Source organism: Stenella coeruleoalba, assembly GCF_951394435.1.
Source record: "Stenella coeruleoalba genome assembly, chromosome: 2".
Classification (NCBI taxonomy): domain Eukaryota; kingdom Metazoa; phylum Chordata; class Mammalia; order Artiodactyla; family Delphinidae; genus Stenella; species Stenella coeruleoalba.
The window spans coordinates 59,106,188-59,121,636 of NC_137147.1; the positions used below are offsets into that span (position 1 = coordinate 59,106,188).

At 38.7% G+C, this 15,449-nt stretch overlaps 1 protein-coding gene across 6 annotated transcripts in view; it reads right to left on the minus strand.

The window, feature by feature from the left end:
• MIA2 (MIA SH3 domain ER export factor 2) overlaps window positions 1-15,449 on the minus strand; it is an 89,968-nt gene that overhangs the window by 57,715 nt on the left and 16,804 nt on the right. For 5 of the 6 annotated variants that reach the window (XM_079906372.1, XM_079906373.1, XM_079906371.1 and 2 more), the window contains exons 2-4: window positions 7,305-7,436; window positions 3,289-3,310; window positions 3,112-3,200 (exon numbers count right to left, since the gene is read on the minus strand). The exons of the other annotated variant lie outside the window; for it this stretch is intronic. In XM_079906372.1, the coding sequence (XP_079762498.1) occupies window positions 3,112-3,200; window positions 3,289-3,310; window positions 7,305-7,436 (243 nt within the window). The remainder of the gene's footprint in view (window positions 1-3,111; window positions 3,201-3,288; window positions 3,311-7,304; window positions 7,437-15,449) is intronic. 6 annotated transcript variants of the gene reach the window in all.

Consider the following 15,449-nt stretch of genomic DNA (forward strand, 5'->3'; position numbering starts at 1 on the left):
TGAGACACACTTCACATCAACTAGGATGGCTATAATCAAAAAGACATAATAACACGTGTTGGGAGGGAATTCCTGAGGGGCCCAGTGGTTAGGACTCCACACTTCCACTGCAGGGGGCACGGGTTCGATCCCTGGTTGGGGAACTAAGGTCTCACATGCTGCATGGCGTGGCCAAAAAAAAAATAAGTGTTGGGAAAGATGTGGAGAAAACGCAACATTCACAAACTGTTGGTGGAAATATAAACTAGTACGGCCACTGTGAAACACAATCTCGCAGTTCTTCAAAAAGTTATATATAGACCCAGCAATTCTACTCCTAGGTATATGCCTCAAAGAATTTAAAACATATATCCACACAAAAACTTGTACAAGAATGTCCACAACAGCATCATTTATAACAGCCAGAAAGTACAATAACCCAAATGTCCACCACCTGAAAAATGGATATATCAGTTGTGGTAGGGAATATTATTTGGCAAAAAAAGATATTAAGTATTGATACATAGTACAACATGGATGAATCTTGAAAACATTATGCTAGGCTTAAAAAGCTAGTCACAAGGAAGCACATGTTGTGTCATTCCATTTATGTAAAATGGAATCTAGAGTAGGCAAGTTTATAGAGACAGAAAGTAGATAAGCTGTCTAGGGCTTACAAGTAGGGGAGATTGGGTGAAGGATGACAGCTAAAGAGGTACAGGGTTTCTTTGGGGTGTAAAAAATATGTCTGAAAATATTTTGTGGTGGACATACAACTCTGTGAATATACAAAAGCCATTCATTTGTACACTTTAAATAAATAGTATAGTATGTGAATCATACCCCCGAAAAGCTGTTAAAAAAACTATACTATTTATAATAGTTTCAAAACTCATCAGATACCAGGGAATAAATCTAAGAAAAGATGTACAAGACCTCAACACAAAAATGTATGAACAATACTGAGAGAATTTTAAAAAGACATAAAAAGAAGGATATATCACAGCCCACGGATAAACACTCAACACTGTAAAAAGGTAAATTCTCTCCAAATTAATCTATATATTCAATGCAATCCCAAACTCCTAAGAGGCTATGTGTATGTGTGCATGTGTAAACTGATGAAGTGATTTAAAATTTACACAAAAAGACAAAGTGCCAAGACGGCCAAGACAATCTTGAAAAACAAACCTGGAGGTTTATATTGTCAGACATCAAGACGTGCTAGGTAGACTTTAAAAAGCATGATATTCCAATAAACATGTTAAAAAAATTAAAAAATTAAAAAAAATAAAAAGCATGGTATTGGTGCAAGGATATATTTTTTTTAAAAAACAGACCAACAGAATAGAAAATATTATAGAAACAGACTCAGATATATACAGTCACATAACCTAAGACTACGACACTACAGAACAAAAGGAAAAGATGGTCTTTTAATAAATGGTACTGGTAAATTCAATAGCCACATGAAAAATATTGAATACTGGGCTTCCCTGGTGGCACAGTGGTTGAGAGTCCGCCTGCCAATGCAGGGGACATGGGTTCGTGCCCCGGTCCGGGAAGATCCCACATGCCACGGAGCGGCTGGGCCCGTGAGCCATGGCCGCTGAGCCTGCGCGTCCGGAGCCTGTGCTCCACAACAGGAGAGGCCACAACAGTGAGAGGCCCGCGTACCGCAAAAAAATATATATATAATATATTGAATACTAACCACCAATCACACCATCACAGATTCAATTCTAGATAGATTAAAGACTGATTAATTTAGGGCTGAACTGTTTCCCCTCAGAATGTGTATGTTGAAGCCCCAATACCTCAAAATGTGACTGTATTTGGAGACAGGCCCTTTAAAGATCATTAAGTTAGGACTTCCCCGGAGGCACAGTGGTTAAGAATCCACCTGCCAATTCAGGGGACACGGGTTCAAGCCCTGGTCTGGGAAGATCCCACATGCCGCAGAGCAACTAAGCCCATGTGCCACAACTACTGAGCCTGCGCTCTAGAGCCCGTGAGCCACAACTACTGAGCCCACATGCTACAACTACTGAAGCCCACGCACCTAGAGGCCGTGCTCCGCAACAAGAGAAGTCACCACAATGAGAAGCCAGCGCACCGCAACGAAGAGCAGCCCCTGCTTGCCGCAACTAGAGAAAGCCTGTGGGTAGCAACAAAGACCCAACACAGCCAAAAATAAATAAAATTTAAAAAAAATAAAGGTTGTTAAGTTAAAATGAGCCCCTTGGATTAAGATAGGCCCTAATCCATCTTACTGGTGCCCTTACAAGAAGAGGAAATTTGGACACACTGAGAGACATCAGAAACGTGCACCTGCACAGAGAAAAGACAATGTGAGGACAGGGCAAGAAGATGACCAGTTATGTCAAAATGATAAGCCTCAGAAGAAACCAAACCTGCCAACACCTTGATCCTGGACCTCTAGCCTCCTAAACTGTGAAAAAAAATTAATTTCTATGTAAGTCATCCAGTCTGTGGTATTGTGTTATGGCAGTCCTAGCAAACTAGTACAAAGACTAAATGAGTAAAAAAATTAAGTTTCTAAAAGATAACACAGAAGAATATCTTCATACTCTTGAGTACACAAAAAAATTTAAGTAGGAAACAAATAACAGTCATCATAAAGAAAAGACTGAAAAATTAGACTATGTTACAATTAAGAACTTATGCTTACCAAGACACCATTTGAAATAAAAAGGCAAACCACAGAGTGCAAGAAGATATTTGCAATACGTATACCTGACAAAGGACTTGTATCCAAAACATAGGAAAAAATCCTACATATCAAAAGGAAAAAGAGAGATAAGCATACTTTTTAAAATGTGAAAAAAAAAAACTAGGCAACATGACAAAAAGGATATCCAAATGGCCAATAATCATGAAAAGGTGATTAACCTCATTAGTCAGGGAAATGAAAACTGAAACCACAATGAGACATCACTATGCACCTACCACAATGGTTAAAATTTAGACTGGTAGTATGAAAGCCACTGAAGTCTCACACTTTGCAAACAAAGCATGAGTGATCTTCAACTAACACAGAAGTAGCTGCATTGAAAAGTATCAAGTCTTCTGATTCTAACATGAATGTCAACATATTCAAAAACGTCTTACCTCCTTTTGAACAACACTAAATTTTTCAAGTAGTTTACATTTTTCTTCGATCAGTGTAGAAAGTTCTGCAGCAAGCTTTTTCTCTCTTCCTAAAAACAGAGTTAATGCTATCATGTTTTTAAGTTGATTTAATTGTAAACAACAATGATGAGATCTAAAATAGAAAAAAGAGCTTACCCACATAGAGCCGGCTTCTAACCTGAAACAAATTTTTAACAAAAATTACATTAAAACACACACACATGCAAGCACATATAATTTATTTAACTTCTATTGCCAACTTAAAAACAAAAGGTTTGTCATTGCCTTAGTATAAAGGTAAGTTCGCCAAAAAGTGTTCTATTTCCAATGAGAAAAATACATATGAAAGTCGTCCTACTGAAGTCACATTGTGTATTAGCATATTAAAGCCTCTGAAATAAGTCTACCTTAAAGATATCTGTTTCATTTCATTTAGCCCACTGCTCCTCAAACATATTTGACCCTAAAACAAATTACTTAAGGAAGCCCCTGTATCATCTCCCCAGTAATGATATCCAAAATAACGGTTTGAAAAATGTTACCATGCGGCCATGGATCTGCTGACTATAAAGTAAAAAAACTTTTTTCTTCTTTAACCTCTCTCTCAAACAATGAAGGAAAAATTCCATTTATAAGGGAAGCAGGTTTAGGACTAAGGTAATCTAAGTAGAGAAAACAGTGGGGACTTAAATGATCTACAGAAGATATACAGGAATAAAATTAAATAAAACAAGATTTAAAAGTCAAGGTACAGGGTTTACGTGGTGGTGCAGTGGTTAGGAATCTGCCTGCCAATGCAGAGGACACGGGTTCAAGCCCTGGTCTGGGAGGATCCCACATGCCGCGGAGCAGCTAGGCCCGTGTGCCATGGCTGCTGAGCCTGCGCTCTGGAGCCCGTGAGCCACGACTACTAAGCCCGCGAGCCACAACTGCTGAGGCCTGCGTGCCTAGAGCCTGTGCTCCGCGGCAGGAGAGGCCACCGCAATGAGAAGCCCGCGTACCAAAGCAAAGAGTCGCTCCCACTCGCCGCAACTAGAGAAAGCCCACGCACAGCAATGAAGACCCAACGCAGCCAAAAATAAAATAAAAATAAAATAAATTAATTAAAAAAGAAAGTCAAGGTACAATATAGTAGGTATAGATGAGGAACAATTAGTGAACTGAAACATCAGATTCAGAAACTATCTCAAAAGGTAACAGTAAACCATTAAAAAAAAAAGGAAAAAAGTTAAGAGGGAAGTGAGAAGTAGAAGAGCCAACATCTTAAAAAAATAATAGTTCCAAAGAGGAAAAAAAAATGTAAAATGCAGAAGAAACTTCCCAGAATTAATAAAGATAAAAGATTTCATATTTAAATATTCAAGAGAATTTAAAGAAATAAGAAAAAAAATCAAACCTGAACATATTATATTGAAATAAGGATATCAAATTAAAAGCCTCCACAGAGAACAGATCACTTACAAATGAATAAGAATCACATTGACACTAGACCTTTCAAAAAGTAACAACATTAGATGTAAAAAGACAAGGAAGTAAAAGGATAGAACTTTGCACACAGAATGCTTGTATCAAGCAAATTATCATTTCAGTGTGAAGACTTAATTCAAACATCCTCAAGCATACAAAAGGTTTGCCACACAAAGACCAACACTGAAAACAATCTAGAAAGAAGTATTCAAATATGGGAAGAATTAAATTCAGGAGCCCCTGCAAGAGATATGTCAATTATGGGTGATCAAATATCTTGGTAATATATGTTGTTGTCTTGAGGACTGGAGAAGGGGTGGAGGAGAAAGTAAAAAACAAAGCAATGGAAAAGGAAATATTTTTAGAACTAAAATTCTAGATTATACCAATATGAAAGGGGATTGGAAAGTGAAAGAGACCAAGGGATGTGAAAGTATGCTAAATAAGGTTTTTGTTTTCTCAGAAGGAAGATTTACTTACAAATGTAGAAAAGAAACATTAAAAGTGGAACAAATTAATAAAGTATGCTAGAAGAAACTGGTCCAAATACATCAGTAATCAATAATCATAATATATGTAGATACACTAAACTCAGTGAAAAAACAGATTTTCAGATTATATAAAAGAAATTCATACAGAACTGAATTACTTTGCTGTACATCCGAAACTAATACATTGTAAATTAACTATACTCCAACAAAATAAAAATAAAAAAAGAAATTCATACAGGACATACATTAAGTAAAAGACCACAGAAAGACTGGAAAATATAAGGATGGAAAAAGACACATGAAATATTACCAAAAAGAAAACTGGTCTGGCTATACTAACATCAGATAAGAGACTTTAAGACAAAAGCATCGGAAGAGTTATAGAGGGTCACTAGTTATTGATAAAAGATTCAATCCACCAAGAAGAGATGTAGCAATTCTAAACATGTATCCACCTAACAAAATACCCTCAAAATATGTAAAGCGAGAATTGACAAAACTACAGAAAGTAACTGATAAATCCATCATGACAGTGGAATTCAGCCAACTTCTCTTCACTCTTGACAGATGAAGGAAACAACAAAAAAAGAGCAAGAATATGTAATACACGAACACCACAAATTAGATAATTAGCAAGCCTGACCTAATAATGGATGGATATAGAATGATATACATGTATCTGCTTTCAATAATAATCAGGAGCATAAAGAGCACAGAAAAAGTCTACATGTATGTGGAACTCTCATATGTAGCATGGCAGATGAATGGGAAGAAGGGAGACTATTCAATAAACAAAGCTGGGGAAAAGGTTATATTGCGGGGGAAGAGGGGTGGGGAATTACACCAACTCCTTACCCCACACTAAACAAAAAATCAACTCAAGATGGATCAAGCAATTCTGTGCTAAAAGAAAACTGTTTTAATTAAGAATTTCTACTCATCACAAAACATCTTAAGAAAAATGAAAAGATGTTTCGTACTGGGACATATGCAATATAGATAATCAACAAGGATATCATCAAGAATATATAAAGAACTACAAATAAAAAAGAAAACAAACTACTCAAAAGAAAAATGGGTATAAGACATAAATATTTCCCTGAAGAAAAAATACATATGGACAATAAATTTACTGAGTTTTCAATCTCACTAGTGATCAAGGAATACAAATCAGAACCATGGTTAAGATACCATTCAAGTGGCAAAAATAAAGAATTTCAACAATAACAGGTGTTGGAGATGACACAGATCAAATGGATCTCCAGGATCTCTTATATACTACTGTTGGGAGTATAAATTGGTACAGACAATTTGGAAAAGAATTTGGTACTATGTTTTAAAAGCAGAACTTCCAATATACTATATAACCCAGTAATCTCACACCTAGTATATTCCCAAGAGAAACTTACAAATATACAACAGGAGACAAGTATAAGAAACTACCCAGCAGCATTATTTGTAATAGAAAAAAACCTGGAAACAACTCAAAGGCCCAAGACCATAAAATATATAAATTAATTGTAATATATTCTTACAATATAATATTCTTAAAACAATCAAAATGGGTCAAAAATATGGATGAATCTTAGCAATATAGGATGGAGTAAAACAGTTCCAAAACATGACATATGGCATGAGACTAAGCAAAATTACTACACTTCTGAAGGATTTGTGTACATATGACCAAAAAAAATTTTTTTTAAGGCATGGGAATAATTAACACAGGATCCAGAACAGGATTACCTCTAGTGCAGGGAGGCAGGGGGATGAAATGAGGGAGGATCACCTAAATATAGGTGACAGTCAATATCTTTGATTCCAGGTTGGGTGGTATATTCACAGATGTATAGTATACTGTTAAAAATAAACACAGACCCCAAATAATAAGCAAGTAAGAAATAAAGGTAGGTTTTGCTGTACACCTGAAACTTACACAACATTATAAATCAACTATACTCCAATAAAATTTTTTTTAAAAAAAAAGAAATAGAGGTAGGGTTTTAGTATTAGTGTGGAATACTCCTACAGAGAATTTTTACACTTTAAAAAATTCCTCTAAATCCATATTCAGTTTCTAGCAGCCACACATTAACATGAGTAGCCCACACAACAATAACCTGTTTCCTTAAAACAAAAGATATGTTTCTCATATTACTTGTTCAACATGAAGACAGAACGAACATTCTCTTAGTATACAGAGCACTGGTTACTTACCGATCGAAAACTTCTCCACAAAAACAAAAGAATAGCAAAAAATCCAACAACAGTTGCAAATATCACTAATTCCCATGGAAAACCATAGAAGTTAGAACCTGGTCTCATATCTTCAGGCAATGCTGCCACAACCTTCAAGACAAAGAAAATTAACCTCTTAAAAATACACTTTTGATAAAAATTGTTGATTACAAACTGCTAAACACTGAATTTTTCTGTGTCCCCCTGCAACCCCAAAATTCTTATGTTGAAACCTAATCCCCAATGTGATGGTATCTGGAAGTAGGGCCCTTTGGAGGTGATTAGGTCATAAGAGTGGAGCCCTCAGAAATGGGATTAGTGATCTTAGAAGAGAGGCTCCAAGCTCCCTTGACACTTCTACCACGTGAGGTTATAATGAGAAGACTATGAACCAGAAGTGTGCCCTCACCACACACCAGATCCGTGGCATCTTTATCTTGGTGTTCCCAGCCTCCAGAACTGTGAGAAAAATGTTTGCTGTTTAAGCCACCCAGTCTATGGTATTTTGTTATGGCAGCCCCAACAGATTAAGACACAAACGTAAGTACAAGTTTACATGTAAATACTATTAACACCCTTTTCATGAAATGGGTACCAGACTATCACCAAACAGCAGGTATCAGAGGGTATTTTTCTGGCAATTTTCAACCACTATCACCAAGTGATGAAGGAAAGTAGTATGGTGAAATTTAATGATTTTTCTGACCAGAGTTCTACAGAGATGCCTCAGAGCTTCTGAAAATGAGAGTAAGAGGAAAGAAGGCCAAAGAAAGACGCTGAATCAGGTGGTCTTACCCTGATTCAACCAGTTTAGGCTTTTTCCATAGAGTATATGGGGTTCCATATAAGATTTCCCTATGGGGGGAAAAATGGATCTGCTGCTTTATTAAAGTTTGAAAACCACTGATGAAACCTTGGGTTTAGAATTTGAATCCCTCTACCCTACCTCAGTGGCTCCCTTCTCTTATCTGTAATGGGAATAATGCTGTATGAATATGGAGTGCAGGTACTCAATAAAGGTAGCTGTTTCTATTAGTCCTCCTCCAAAGACCATGATCCTATAACCACAGCCTTTCCACATTATTTCTCTCCCTAACAAGTTTTCAGCACAAAACAGCTTAAGGCTTTTGCAGTTGCTTCTGTATTTCATCTTTCTCTAGGTCAGTTCATTATTCACTGTCATCCAATGAGGTTATTTTTCTTTGTTACCAGGCCCCACATATTATTCAATCCCATAAAAAGGTGAAAAGTAGGGGGGAAAAATACCCTTTTTTAAGAACAACCTCAAGTCTGATCAGGTTTGATTCTTTCCAGGGTTCAACCCAAAACCTCTATGGCAAATCTTCCCTTTTTAGGCCCCTTCTATCTAGAAAAACACCTTTTAATATCTATTCTCTTCCCCAAAATCTTTTTTGTAACTGTGACCCATATATGCTATCAACAGTTCATTAACCTGTATTAAATAAACCTGATTATACCTTTTCTAAAAAATAAAAAAAAAAAAAACCTTTACCCTGATCTCTGCCTCTGCCTCTCCCTACATTACCCTTGTTACCAGCTCACAGAATTGTGACATCGCTAGAAACAACCAGTGATTTAAAAAAAAAAAAAAAAAATCTATTTCTGCCTCTGAGTAAAAGAGGCATTTGACACACAATACTGGGAAGAAAAGATGCTTTCTTTACAGTTTACATATTCTCCAACCATCTTACTTTCAGCTAACTATGTCAAAACATAGAATGCACATCACTTCAAAAACCTAATAATCGGAATGATTTCTTTACAACACTACAACGCTTTAAGAGACAATTCTAAAAGCATCTCTCAGATTAAACATGTAATTATCTTTAGTATAGTGATATTTCTTAAATCCAATAACATTTTATCAGTCCTTCTATTCTAAAAGGAGATGGTAAATTCTACGTTAAAGCCTTGAGCTGGTGGAATCTGGTGGGATGTGGTGGACTGAGGAATAGCAAAGAATCTGAGTCTCAAGAATGCATCTCAAATCCATTGCTCAGGTCTTAATTATGCTGGTTTTCTCATGGAGATTTTTCACCCTTAAATTTTAACTAAAATATAGAACCCTATCTCACAAAAGTATAGAAAGAATAACCAAATTTATCAAACATCAGTAAATATAATGCAATACACAATTACACATGATTTGATAAACTGGTCCTAAATTTTAGAATAGGTAACCCTCCATACAACATGGTAGTGATTAATCACGGAACACTTAAAACCTATTCCACTCCCAAACGTGAGTATTAAAGGAATTCTAGACCACGTAACTTAAAAGAAGCAATTAATCAAGCTGACAAAATACAGTGAGGTTAAATTAAAATTATTTTTCATTTTACCTCAAATAAATATTATATTAATAAAAACAACATAATAAGATGTCAATATACAGGCCCTGATAATACTTGACTGTAATGCAAAGTTTTATGAACCTACACTCTCCAATACATAAAACTTAAAAAATAATTTCCACTTTACATAAAGAGATTTTTTCCTGTAATTAGTGATAAACCACCAAAAAGTTTAAAAGGGGCACTGATTCACTCATTATTCATAATCAAGTTTGATAAAAACTATTTTTAGTATATCCCTTTCTTAAATTCTTTTCTTTACAAAAAATGTAAACTTGTAATCATTAATAATTCTCCCTTTAAAAGGGTATCAAAAGAGCTTTAGAATCAAATGGTCTAAAAAGAGCTAAGGCAGAATAAGAGTTCAACCCAAACAAGATGAAACACGATCTGTAAAATTAATAATTACCTCACAAGAAGCAGTTAACATTCGTTCAGTCATTCATCCATCTACCCAGCAACTAATTCCACATTTATTAACAAGTTACATTCCAGACACTTTTAAAAACATACTCTTTTTATTTTATCCATTTCCATTGTTTTAACGGAAACTAAACACTAAAACCACTATGCTAATAACTCACAAATCTGTGACTCCAACTCTGAGTTTTATAATACCAGTTTATTGGACAAAACTACATGGATATCCTGGAGGGGTCACTGTACAGAAAGATCGTCTGATACAGTCTATGTTCCACTGAAACGGGAAAGTTTCCTGCAAATAGTTATGATATCATTCTTAATGTGGTGAGGGAAGTGATCATTCCCAAAGCCAACCATACAGATAAAGGGAGAGGACCTCTAAAAGGAAACCAGTATCTGATCTTAAGCTGGTAAAACAACTATTTCTACTTCGGTCATTCTCTCTTGGGACCTAGACATTGAGGAAGGTAGGAGTAAGGATGGGTGCTAAAATGGTACCTAGCCCATAAAAATATGCCAGGTCCTGGGACCTCCCTGGTGGTCCAGTGGTTAAGAATCTGCCTTCCAATGCAGGGAACACAGGTTCGATCCCTAGTCAAGTAACTAAGAGCCCACATGCCACGAGGCAACTAAGCACACAAACTCTAGAGCCCATGCACCACAACTAGAGAGCCCGTGTGCCACAACTAGAGAGCCCGTGTGCTTCAACAAAGAGCCCATGTGCTGCAATGAAAGATCTGACGCAGCCAAATAAATAAATAAATATTAAAATATATATATATGCCAGGTCCTAAAATGGGACACAGGCTGAGAGGAAGGTATATTATTAAGACTAAACTGTCTGATTCTTATTCTTCTCCTTTCTTTTTTTTACCCTCAGTATAAAACCACTTAGTAAAGGTTTACTTAAATGTTTCAGTCTTGTTTCAGCCTTGTTTCAGCAGCCTTATCAGATATTAGGCTTAACCTAACGTTCTAAATAAAAGCAGGGCAGGGTTATAAACACATTTTTGTTTATAACTCCCTTTTTCTCTATCTAATTTAAAACACAATTGCATAATGCAATAATTAGAAATTTATTTTGTTGGATGTAAAATACATAAAGATGTAAATTGTAACAAAAACAGCATACAGAATGCAAGGATGGAACTATATAGAAGAAAAGTTGTTGACATTAAGTGGATTAACCCAAAGTAAATGATTATAAATCAAACACATACAGTTAAGGGGCGGGGGGGGGGGAACACTAAAACGGCACAATATAAAACATCTATATAACACAAAAGAAATGGAGGAACTAAGAAACAAAAAAGACCTAAGAAATATAGAAAATAGCAAAATGGCAGAAGTATCACTAATTATATTAAATGTAAATGAGTTATACTGTCCAACTAAATGGCAGAGATTGGCAGAATAGACAGAAAAAAAACACGTTCCAACTATATGCCATCTACAAGACACACACTTTAGATTAAAACACATAAATAGGTTGAAAGATGGAAGAAGAGGCAAGACTAGTTCAAGATGGCAGAGTACAAGGACGTGTTCTCACTCCCTCTGGTGAGAGCACCGGAATCACAACTAACTGCTGAACAATCATCAACGGGAAAACACTGGAACTCATCAAAAAAGATACCCCAAATCCAAAGACAAAGGAGAAGCCATAATAAGACGGTACGAGGGCGCAATCACAATAAAATCAAATCCCATAACTGCTGGGTGGGTGACTCACAAACTGGAGAACAATTATACCACAGAAGTACACCCACTGGAGTGAAGGTTGTGAGCCCCACGTCAGGCTTCCCAACCTGGGGGTCTGGCAATGGGAGGAGGAATTCCTAGAGAATCAGACTTTGAAGACTAGCAGGATGTGATTGCAGGACTTCGACAGGACTGGGGGAAACAGAGACTCCACTCTTGGAGGGTACACACAAAGTAGTGTGCACATCGGGACCCAGGGGAAGGAGCAGTGACCCCAGAGGAGAATGAACCAGACCTACCTGCTAGTGCTGGAGGGTCTCCTGCAGAGGCGGGGGGTGGCTGTGTCTCACTGTGAGAACAAGGACACTGGCAGCAGAAGTTCTGGGAAGTACTCCTTGGCGTGAGCCCTCCCAGAGTACACCATTAGCCCCACCAAAAAGCCTGGGTAGGCTCCAGTGTTGGGTTGCCTCAGGCCAAACAACCAACAGGGAGGAAACCCAGCCCCACCCATCACAGACAAGCGGATTAAAGTTTTACTGAGCTCTGCCCTATAGAGCAACAGCCAGCTCTACCCACAACCAGTCCCTCCCATCAGGAAACTTTCACAAGCCTCTTAGATAGCCTAATCCACCTGAAGGCAGACAGCAGAAGCAAGAACAACTACAATCCTGCAGCCTGTGAAACAAAACCACATTCACAGAAAGAGAGACAAGATAAAAAGGCAGAGGGCTATGTACCAGATGGTGGAACAAGATAAAACCCCATAAAAACAACTAAATGAAGTGGGGATAGGTAACCTTCCAGAAAAACAATTCAGAATAGCAATAGTGGGAGAAGGGGAAGAAGGCGGAAGAGTAAGACGCGGAGATCACCTTCCTCCCCACAGATACATCAGAAATACATCTACACGTGGAACAACTCCTACAGAACACCTACTGAACGCTGGCAGAAGACCTCAAACCTCCCAAAAGGCAAGAAACTCCCCCACGTACCTGGGTAGGGCAAAAGAAAAAACAATAAAGAGACAAAAGAATAGGGGCGGGACCTGCACCAGTGGGAGGGAGCTGTGAAGGAGGAAAGGCTTCCACACACTAAGAAGCCCCTTCGCGGGCGGAGACTGCGGGTGGCGGAAGGGGTAAGCTTCGGAGCCGCGGAGGAGAGCACAACAACAGGGGTGCGCAAGGCAAAGCGGAGAGATTCCCGCACAGAGAACTGGTGCCAACCGGCACTCACCAGCCTGAGAGGCTTGTCTGCTCACCGGCCGGGGCGGGCGGGGCTGGGAGCTGATGCTCGGGCTTCAGTCGGGGCACAGGGAGAGGACTGGGGTTGGCAGAGTGAACAGAGCCTGAAGGGGTTAGTGCACCATGGCTAGCCACGGGGGAGTCCGGGGAAAAGTCTGGACCAGCCAAAGAGGCAAGAAACTTTTTCTTCCCTCTTTGTTTCCTGGTGCTCGAGGAGAGGGGATTAAGAGCGCTGCTTAAAGGAGCTCCAGAAACGGGCGCGAGCCGCGGCTAACAGCACGGACCCCAGAAACGGACATGAGACGCTAAGGCTGCTGCTGCCGCCACCAAAAAGCCTGTGTGTGAGCACATGTCACTATCCACAACTCCCTTCCAGGGAGCCTGTGCAGTCCGCCACTGCCAAGGTCCCAGGATCCAGGGACAACTTCCTCCGGAGAACGCACAGCGCGCCTCAGGCTGGTGCAACGTCACACTGGCCTCTGCCGCCGCAGGCTCGCCCCACACTCCGTGCCCCTCCCTCCCCCCGGCCTGAGTGAGCCAGAGCCCCCGAGTCAGCTGCTCCTTTAACCCCATCCTGTCTGAGCGAAGAACAGACGCCCTCCGACGACCTACACACAGAGGCGGGGCCAAATCCAAAGCTGAGTCCTGGGAGCTGTGCGAACAAAGAAGAGAAAGGGAAATTTCTCCCAGCAGCCTCAGGACCAACGGATTAAATCTCCACAATCCACTTCACGTACACTGCATCTGTGGAATACCTGAACAGACAACGAATCATCCCAAACTGAGGAGGTGGACTTTAAGAGCAACATTTATTATTTTTTCCCCTTTTCCTCTTTTTGTGAGTGTGTATGTATATGCATCTGTGTGAGATTTTGTCTGTAGAGCTTTGCTTTCACCATTTATCCTAGGGTTCTATCTGTCCGTTTTTTTGTTGTTCTTTTTTTACTTTTAAAAAAAATTTTTTTCTTAATAATTATTTTTTATTTTACTAACTTTATTTTATTTTTATTTTTATTTTCTTTTATCCTCTTTCTTTCTTTCTACTTCTCCCTTTTATTCTGAGCCATGTGGATGAAAGACTCTTGGTGCTGCAGCCAGGAGTCAGTGCTGTGCCTCTCAGTGGGACAGCCAACTTCAGGACACTGGTCCACAAGAGACCTCCCAGCTCCACGTAATATCAAACGGCAAAAATCTCACAGAGATCTCCATCTCAACACCAACACCCAGCTTCACTCAACTACCAGCAAGCTACAGTGCTGGAAACCCTATGCAAAACAACTAGCCAGAAAGAAACACAACCCCACCCATTAGCAGAGAGGCTGCCTAAAATCATAACAAGTCCACAGACACCCCAAAACACACCACCAGACGTGGACCTGCCCACCAGAAAGACAAAATCCAGCCTCATCCACCAGAACACAGGCACTAGTCCCCTCCACGAGGAAGCCTACACAACCCACTGAAGCAACTTTAGGCACTGGGGACAGACACCAAAAACAACAGGAACTACGAACCTGCAGCCTGCAAAAAGGAGACCCCAAAAACAGTAAGTTAAACAATATGAGAAGACAGAAAAACACACAGCAAATGAAGGAGCAAGACAAAAACCCACCAGGCCTAACAAATGAAGAGAAAATAGGCAGTCTACCTGAAAAAGAATTCAGAATAATGATAGTAAAGATGATCCAAAATCTTGGAAAAAGAACAGAGAAAAAAGCAAGAAACACTTAACAAGGACTTAGAAGAACTAAAGATGAAACAAGCAACGATGAACAACACAATAAATGAAATTAAAAATACTCTAGAAGGAATCAATAGCAGACTAACTGAGGCAGAAGAACGGATAAGTGACCTGGAAGATAAAATAGTGGAAATAACTACTGCAGAGCAGAATAAAGAAAAAAATGAAAAGAATTGAGGACAGTCTCAGAGACTTCTGGGACAACGCTAAACGCATCAACGTTTGAATCATAGGGGTTCCATAAGAAGAAGAGAAAAAGAAAGGGACTGAGAAAATATTTGAAGAGATTATAGTTGAAAACTTCCCTAATATAGGAAAGGAAATAGTTAATAAAGTCCAAGAAGCAGAGTCCCATACAGGATAAATCCAAGGAGAAACACTCCAAGACACATATTAATCAAACTGTCAAAAATTAATTACAAAGAAAACATATTTAAAAGCAGCAAGGGAAAGACAACAAATAACACACAGGGAATCCCCATAAGGTTAACAGCTGATCTTTCAGCAGAAACTCTGCAAGTCAGAAGGGACTGGCAGGACATATTTAAAGTGATGAAGGAGAAAAACCTACAACCAAGATTACTCTACCCAGCAAGGATCTCATTCAGATTTGATGGAGAAATTAAAACCTTTACAGACAAGC